Source organism: Colobus angolensis, unplaced genomic scaffold (assembly GCF_000951035.1).
Source record: "Colobus angolensis palliatus isolate OR3802 unplaced genomic scaffold, Cang.pa_1.0 Scaffold303, whole genome shotgun sequence".
Classification (NCBI taxonomy): domain Eukaryota; kingdom Metazoa; phylum Chordata; class Mammalia; order Primates; family Cercopithecidae; genus Colobus; species Colobus angolensis.
In genome coordinates, this window is record NW_012116300.1 from 205,963 (window position 1) to 214,456 (window position 8,494).

An 8,494-nucleotide genomic window follows, 5' to 3' on the forward strand; every position below is an offset into this window, starting at 1 on the left:
GTTTGGGGGTTCTGCGGGGGCTGCGAGGGTCGAGGCAGGTTTGAGTTTGGGGGTTCTGCGGGGGCTGCGAGGGTCGAGGCAGGTTTGAGTTTGGGCGTTTCTGCGGGGGCTGCGAGGGTCGAGGCAGGTTTGAGTTTGGGGGTTCTGTGGGGGCTGCGAGGATCGAGGCAGGTTTGAGTTTGCGGGTTGATGGGAGTTCTCACCTGTGAGTGAATGTGGGCAGTGCTGTCAGCAGGCACCTGCCAGCTGGGCGCGGTGACTCATGCCTGTCATCCCACCTCTTTGTAAGACCAAGGCAGGAGGATCGTTTGAGCCCAGGAGTTCGAGACTAGTCTTGGCAACATAGCAAAACCCCATTTCTACAAAAAACTTTTTAAAAATTATGGGGACGTGGTGGTCTATGCCTGTGGTCCCAGCTACTCGTGAGGCGAAGGCAGGGGCATCGCTTGAACCCGGGAGGTCGAGGCTGCAATGAGCTGTGATTGCAGTGACAGAGCGAGACCCCCTCTCAAAAGAAGGCAGCAGCCCACCCGCTCCAGTTTCGCTTCGGCGGTTCTGAGAAGACCCAGTATCTTAAGCTGACGACGTGTGTGAGGGCTCCTTGCCAAAACCACACCCTGACACTGTAGTGTTTGGTCCTGTGGATTTCTCTTTCAGCAACAACCTGACTTAGAGGTGTCTACACTAGCTTTTGCTAGACATCCTTGATGGGACGAATTACCATATTGTTTCTTATGTTTTCCTAATTCTCGTTCTTTCTGCATATTTGTCTTTTCAGGAAAACCAATTCTGTGTCCTCGGAGGACCACAGCCCAGTTGGGCCCCAGGCGAAACCCGGCCTGGAGCTTCCAGGCAGGACGGCTGTTGAGCACGCAGGCCGCCGAGGACAAGGAGGAGCCCCTGCACTCGATCATCAGCAGCACAGAGAGCGTGCAGGGTAGCCTGGGCTCGCACTGTGGTCTGGGAGGGCTTCTCGGTTCACTGCTGTGCATAAAGGGGCATTTTCAGGGTGGAGGCAGTGATTGGCAAAGCCACCGCCTCAGGTCTGAAATCAGAAGGTCTTGGCTGTAGGGAGTGCTGCGCCCTCCATTTCTGTCCCAGCGAGGGACTTCTGCCAGTGTCGGGTGTGTCTTGCCCCCTCTGGTGGCCACCCGTGAGTTTGCCGTCCAGCACCTCCCCTGAGTGGGTGATTCATGGCACATCTGCTAATAATCATGGAAGCTGGAGGGGAAACTCAGCATTGGCCCAGCCTGCGCAGGACCAAATTCCGGAGCTGACTTTTCATTCCCTCTGAAATATAAAAAAGCGGTCTTTGGAGCCAGTCCTGAAGTGGCTCCATTTCTGGCTTTTAAGTGGGTCGACAAGAGTAGAATCTTTGAAGTTAAAAAGAGAAGTGAGGTTTTCTTATTTTGATTGCTTAATAATTAATTTGGAAATCGCTTATTTGAAGAATATAGGCCGGGCACTGTGGCTCATACTTGTAATCCCAGCACTTTGGGAGGCTGAGGCAGGAGGATTGCTTGAGGCCAAGAGGTCAAGACCAACCTGGGCCACACAGACCCTTTCTATACAAGAAAAATTAAAAAGTTAGCCAGGCATGGTGGCACACACCAGTGGTTCTACCTACTTGAGAGGCTGAGGCAGGAGAATCACTTGAGCCCAGGAAGTTGAGGCTGCAGTGAACATGATCATGCCTCTGCATAGCAGCCTGGGCAACAGAACCAGATCCTGCCTCTAAAAAAAAAAAAAGAAAAGGAAAGAACATATAATCTGGTTCTTAGAGGCAGCCCAGTTCTCGTGACCGTGCAGGTCGGGAAGCCAGGCTCAGCAGTCCCTCGACGTAGCCCGAGGCCTGTCTGGCCTCGGCAGTGGGAGGATTTGTTTCCCCTGTGTTCTTTCTGTGCAGATGGGAGCCCGATTTGTCCTGCCCTGAGACCTCCTTTCTGAGAGACTTTTTGTTTCATTTTTTTTTGAAACAGGGTCTTTCTCTGTCGCCCGGGCCGAGTGCTGTGGTGCAGTCATGGCTCACTGCAGCCTCGACCTCCCTGGCTCAAGTGATCCTCCCACGTCAGGCCCATGAGACTGGGACTGTAAGTGTGCGCCATCATGCTCAGCTACTTTGTGTAGTTTTTGTAGAGAGGGTGGGGTCCTGCCCTGTTGCCTAGGCTGGTCTTGAACTCCTGGGCTCAAGTGATTCTCCTGCCTTGGCCTCCCAAAGTGCTGGGATTACAGGCATGAGCCATGGCACCCAGCCAGACTTTGTTTCTGTCTACTTCTTTCTTTTTGTTCACGATCTTAAATGTTTGGGAGGCTGAGGCGGGCGGATCCCGAGGTCTGGAGATCGAGACCATCCTGGCTAAAACGGTGAAACCCCGTCTCTACTAAAAATACAAAAAATTAGCCGGGCATGGTGGCGGGCACCTGTAGTCCCAGCTACACGGAAGGCTGAGGCAGGAGAATGGCGTAAACCCGGGAGGGAGAGTTTGCAGTGAGCCGAGATCGCACCACTGCACTCCAGCCTGGGTGACAGAGTGAGACTCCATCTCAAAAACGAAAAAAATGTTTAAAACTCATAAACTTAAACATTCTTTGGAATGTGACGTAGCATATTCTTGCACAAAAATAGAAATTAAACTTTATTGGTTGTGTCTGTGTTTCATTACTAGGTTCTGTTTCCAAACATGAGTTCCAGGCTGAGACAAAGAAGCTTTTGGACGTCGTTGCCCGGTCCCTGTACTCAGAAAAAGAGGTGCGTTCCCTGCTAATCTGCTCGATGCTAGCAAAGTTTCTTTTCACAAAGCTGTTTTTATGCCATTCTGGAGAATTGCCAGATAATATATTAGCTGTGAGAAAGCATTAAACTTTGAACAGGTCCCCATCTTAAGCTACTAGTGAGAGGAGTTTTACCAGAATCTGTTTTGGTTTTGTGAGTAAGTGTATCCAGATGGTTCTTTGGGCTGGATCAGCTCTGGGAATTAATTGAATTTTGCCAATAATTTTGTAAGTTCCCCAAATACAGGCCTGGTGTGGTGGCTCACGCCTGGAAACTCAGTGCTTTGGGAGGCTGAAGCGGGAGGATCATTTGAGCCCAGGAGTTTGAGACCAGCCTGGGCAATACAGCAAGACTCCTTCTCTACAAAAAATTTTAAAAATTAGCCAGCTATAGGGGCACTGACCTGTGGTCACAGCTACTCAGGAGGCTGGGGTGGGAGGATGACTTGAGCCTGGCAGACTCTGGGGTTGCAGTGAGCCGTGATCGTGTTACTACACTGACCTGCACAACAGAGTGAGACCCTCTCTCCAGAAAAGAAAAAAGTCCCCCAGATCCTAGCATGCAGCTCTGCTGAAATCCATTTCTGTGGAGCTTTGGATGTGCTCTGAGGCCACTTTGCTCAGTGTGACTACCTGCAGGTCTTGGGGGCTTTGGCTGCCAGAGGAAGAAGATTCCCCATTCCTGTGTGTATGGAGCAGGGAGGAGTTACTGAGGAAATTAAAACGCATCTGGCTCCGGGTGTGGTGGCTCACATCTGTAGTCCTAATACTTTAGGAGGCCAAAGTAGGAGGATTGCATGAGTCCAGGAGTTTGAGACCAGCCTAGGCAATGTGGTCAGACCCCGTCTCTATTAAAAAAAACCCACAAAACTCATTTGGGGTGACAGGACAAGGAAAAAGAGAAAAATGAAGGCCACCATTGTTGACATGTTGATTATTGCTGGAAGGCAAAGGAGAATCTGGAAGAAAGGTAAAGCACCAAATTTCGAAGCTCAGAGGGGCTTCCAGGAGCTGTTTCCAGGTTTTGTACTAATGAGTGCTGCGTTCCTGCCTCCCAGCGACCTCCAGCTTCCGCTCAGATCAGCCGCTGCTTCCTGAGCTCTTGCGGACTTATTTTTTCTATTTTTATTTGTTTTGTTTTTTATTTTTTTGGAAAAGGATCTGGCTCTGACGCCCAGGCTGGAGTGCAGTGGTATGATCTCAGCTCACTGCATCCTCCGCCTCCTGGGCTCAAGCCATCCTTCCTCCTCGGCCTCCCAAGTAGCTGGGACTACAGGCGCGCCACCATGCCTGACTGATATTTGTATTTTTTGTAGAGACGGTGCTTTGCCACGTTGCCCAGGCTGGTCTTGAACTTCTGGGCTGAAGTGATCCGCCTGCTTCAGCCTCCCACAGTGCGGAGATCACAGGTGTGAGCCACCGCCCCTGGCCTCTTTCACTGACTTCAAATGGAAGGTCTGTTTGAGGTCAGGGTGCTTTTCAGCTCCTGAGGGACAGCTGGGCCCTGCGGCCTGTGTTTCTCGGGGTGTGGTAGACCTGGTGTTTGGTGGTCCTCACTAGATGAGATGAAGCCAGGGAACGTGTTTTTGTGGAGTAGGAGTGTATTCGTCCGTTTCCACACTGCTGATAAAGGCATGCCTAAGACTGGGCAATTTGTGAAAGAAGGAGGTTTAATTGGACTTACACCTCCGTGTGGCTGGGGAAGCCTCACAGTCATGGTGGAAGGCAAGGAGGAGCAAGTCCCGTCTTACATGGATGGCAGCAGGCAAAGAGAGAATGAGCAAGATGCAAAACAGAAACCCCAAATAAAACTGTCAGATCTCGTGAGACTTACTCACTACCACGAGAACAGTACCGGGGAAACGGCTCCCATGATTCACTTATCTCCCACCGAATCCTTCCCACGACACGTGGGAATTATGGGAGTACAATTCAAGGTGTGATTTGGGTGGGGACGCGGCCAGACCGTATCAAGGAGAAATGGATGTTTGAGTGATTGGCCGTTGTCCTTGTGCAGGAGCTGGGAAAGAACTTGTTCCTCGCAGGGCTCTTCTATTTGTTTTTTTGAGACAGAGTCTCTGTGTCGCCCAGGCTGGAATGCAGTGGTGCTATCTTGGCTCACTGCAAACTCCGCCTGATGGGTTCAAGCGATTCTCCTGCCTCAGCCTCCTGAGTAGCTGGGATTACAGGCGTGTTCCATCACTCCCACCTAATTTTTATATTTTTAGTAGATACAGGGTTTTACCGTGTCGGCCACGCTGGTCTTGAGCTCCTGACCTGACGTAATCTGCCCGCTTCAGCCTCCCAAAGTGCCGGGATTACAAGCGTGAGCCACCGCACCCAGCCAGAGGGCTCTTCTTAAAGTTTTAATTAACAGGTAGACACATAACTTCAGGCTTGATTAAAAATCCTGAAAAGGGCCAGGCACCGTGGCTCACGCCTCTAATCCCAACACTTTGGGAGGTCGAGGCACAAGGATCACTTGAGCCTAGGAGATCAAGACCAGCCTGGCCAACATAACAAGACCCTGTGTCTATACACATTTTAAAACAATTAGCTGGGTGTGGTGGTGCGTGCCTGTGGTCCCAGCTACTTAGGAGGCTGGGGTGGAAGGATTGCTTGGGTCCAGGAGGTTGAGGCTGCAATAAGCCGTGATTGCAGCCTCCAGCCTGGGTGACAGGGCAAGACTGTCTAAACAAATCCTGAAGGGAAAGATCAGTAGAAGTTAGCACCTTTAGTCACTTTGTGACCGGCCCAGAGGAACTGCCTTTGACTAAAGCAGAAACTCTTTATGCTTTGAGAACTGAATATTCTGTGACTGTTCTCCTCTACCTTTTAACAGTTACTGGAAGGGCAGCTGACCAGATAGATCCTGCAGGATGAGTGTCCTTCATTGTCTGTGCCTCCCGTTTCTATTCCTGTAGGTGTTTATACGGGAGCTGATCTCCAATGCCAGCGATGCCTTGGAAAAACTGCGTCACAAACTGGTGTCTGACGGCCAAGCACTGCCAGAAATGGAGATTCACTTGCAGACTGATGCCGAGAAAGGAACCATCACCATCCAGGTACCTCCGTCAGTGTCCAGGCGTGTGGGTGGGCCCAGCCATGCAGCAGGGACAGCACCTGCCTTCTAGTGATGTCTCTGGGGTCCCAGGGATGTACTGGCCGTCCGTACCACCAGGATAACTCTGGCTATAATTTATTGTTACAGTAGCACTCATTCATTATAGAAAATTTTGGAAAAGCAGGTATAAGCAGAAAAGAAGAAAATTCGAAATCACCCCGTCATCCAGCGACAACTACTGGTAACATTTTAGCATATGGCCACACAGGGTTTTGGTGTCTGCAGTTATTAACATATCTAAACATATCTTACTTTTAATGTACTCTTTAACTGTGTTTTCCCCTCAAAATGCAGATGAAGCAGTGCTGTGACTGCTGCTCTAGCCTCGTGGAAATTTGAAGGCTGAAAAGTTAGGCCAAAGAGGGTCAGGTGGGCGCCCTGAGAGACATTGCATCCCAAGACAGCTGCCTTAGGACCTGTCGTCCCAGGGTCACGGCATCATGGCGGGGGTGTCTGTCTCTGTGGAGAGGTGGACAGATAGGCCTCGGTGGGTTCTCAGTATCCCCTTTGAGGGTGCTGGCTTGCTCTGAAGGTCTTGTCAGATGAATGAATGCAGGCACGTGTGAATGAATGGACTTGTGAAGGGACAGCTGTTTTCATTGAAAGAGGGGCTTTTGTGAGGTGTCGGCTTTATGTACTCCCTCTTGGGTTTAGAGAATCCAGACTGAGCCCTGTGGTATGTGCCAGCTGTTTGTCATAGCCCTTGGTCATAAGGATTGGGTGGGGAGTGATTTCTTCTCTCCCTGCCTTCGATGAGCTGGCCTGGCTGTGGAATGGGCCCTGTGGGCAGGGCTGGGGCACAGGGCTGGGATGTGCTGCTGGGGCGCCCTGCACTTCCCTCCTGTTTTCAGCACAGAGGTTCCTTGCAGGTGATTGAAAATGCATGTGCTGGCCAGGCGCGGTGGCTCAAGCCTGTAATCCCAGCACTTTGGGAGGCCGAGACGGGCGGATCACGAGGTCAGGAGATCGAGACCATCCTGGCTAACCCGGTGAAACTCCATCTCTACTAAAAAAAAAAATACAAAAAACTAGCTGGGCGAGGTGGCAGGCGCCTGTAGTCCCAGCTACTCGGGAGGCTGAGGCAGGAGAATGGTGTAAACCCGGGAGGCAGAACTTGCAGTGAGCTGAGATCCGGCCACTGCACTCCAGCCTGGACGACAGAGCGAGACTCCGTCTCAAAAAAAAAAAAAAAAAGAAAAAGAAAATGGATGTGCTGGGGCAAGGGGTCATGAGGATGTGATTCGTGGTCTTCAGCAGAGGGGACTGTCCTATGTGCCAGTACTTCCTGGTACCAAGACTATTTATGTTACAAGAATGATTTTTGGTTTTGTCTTTTGTCTTCTTTTTTCTAAAAGAACAGTTCTAGATTTACAGAAAATTTGAGCAGATAATTTAGAGTTCCATTATATCCTTTTGCACCCAATTTTTCTATTCTCAACACCTGATGTGAGCATCGTCCATTTATTTATTGATTGATTGATTTTTGGAGACGGAGTGTTGCTGTGTCTCCCAGGCTGGAGTGCAGTGGTGTGATCTCAGCTCACTACAACCTCTGCCTCCCGGGTTCAAGCAACTCTCATGCCTCAGCCTCCTGAGTAGCTGGGATTACAGACGTGCGCCACAATGCCCAACTAATTTTTGTATTTTTAGTAGAGATGGGGTTTCCCCATGTTGGCCAGGCTGGGTGAACTCCTACCCTCAAGTGATCTGGCCGCCTTGGCCTCCCAAGTGTTAGATTACAGGAATGAGCCACCGTACCTGGCCCATTTATTACAATTAATTAAGTAATATCGATACATTATTCTTACCTAAAGTTTTAGGAAAGGAAGAGTTCTTGTGGGGTCTCAGAGATATCATGCCACTCCGTCTCTTCTACTGATAGCTACATTGCTTTTTATTATTTTTAGGGGATTTTTTAGGGAATAAAATATGAAGCCTTAATTTATCACTGTCTAGCTTGAATTAATATTTAACACATCAGTGTAAGAATCTTACAACAGTATCTTTCCAGTGGCAGAATCATGTTTTGATGTCAAATATTTTATGTATATACCTGTTGTAAGCCCTCACAAATTCCTTTTTATTTTTAGTTTTTTGAGACAGAGTCTCACTTTATTGCCCAGACTGGAGTGCAGTGGTATGATCTCACCTCACTGCAGTCTCAGCCTCCCGGGTTCAAGTGTTTCTCCCACCTTAGCCTCCCAAGTAGCTGGGTTTACAGGCACATGCCACCACACCCAGCTAATTTTTGCATGTTTAGTAGAGATGGGGTTTCACCATGCTGGTCTCGAACTCCTGACCCCAAGTGGTCCGCCTATCTCAGCCTCCCAAAGTGCTGGGATTACAGGCATGAGCCACTGCCCCCGGTCTCACCATTTCCTTTTAAAATCACATCGTGCGGGTCGCCTGGCAACAGATGATTTCTGTCTACATCTGAAAAATCTGTATTTTTTTTTTTTTTAGTAAATATTTTAGAACAGATTTAAATTTTCAGAAAAATTTTAAAGATTGTAGAGCGTTGCCATCTACTCCAACACCAGCCTCCCTTATGATTGAAATCTTATGGCCGGGCGCGGCGGCTCATGCCTGTAATCCCAG

The 8,494-nt window shown here is 49.6% G+C and overlaps 1 protein-coding gene across 2 annotated transcripts in view; it reads left to right on the top strand.

Annotated features, from left to right (window-relative positions):
* Positions 1 to 631: 631 nt before the first annotated feature.
* The window catches only part of TRAP1 (TNF receptor-associated protein 1), a 38,990-nt gene continuing 31,127 nt past the window's right edge, over positions 632 to 8,494 (top strand). Inside the window, exons 1-3 of one of the 2 annotated variants that reach the window (XM_011950180.1) lie at positions 632 to 937; positions 2,667 to 2,749; positions 5,697 to 5,837. In XM_011950180.1, the coding sequence (XP_011805570.1) occupies positions 5,787 to 5,837 (51 nt within the window). In that variant the 5' untranslated portion in view covers positions 632 to 937; positions 2,667 to 2,749; positions 5,697 to 5,786. The remainder of the gene's footprint in view (positions 938 to 2,666; positions 2,750 to 5,696; positions 5,838 to 8,494) is intronic. The other variant, XM_011950181.1, reaches the window with a different exon arrangement.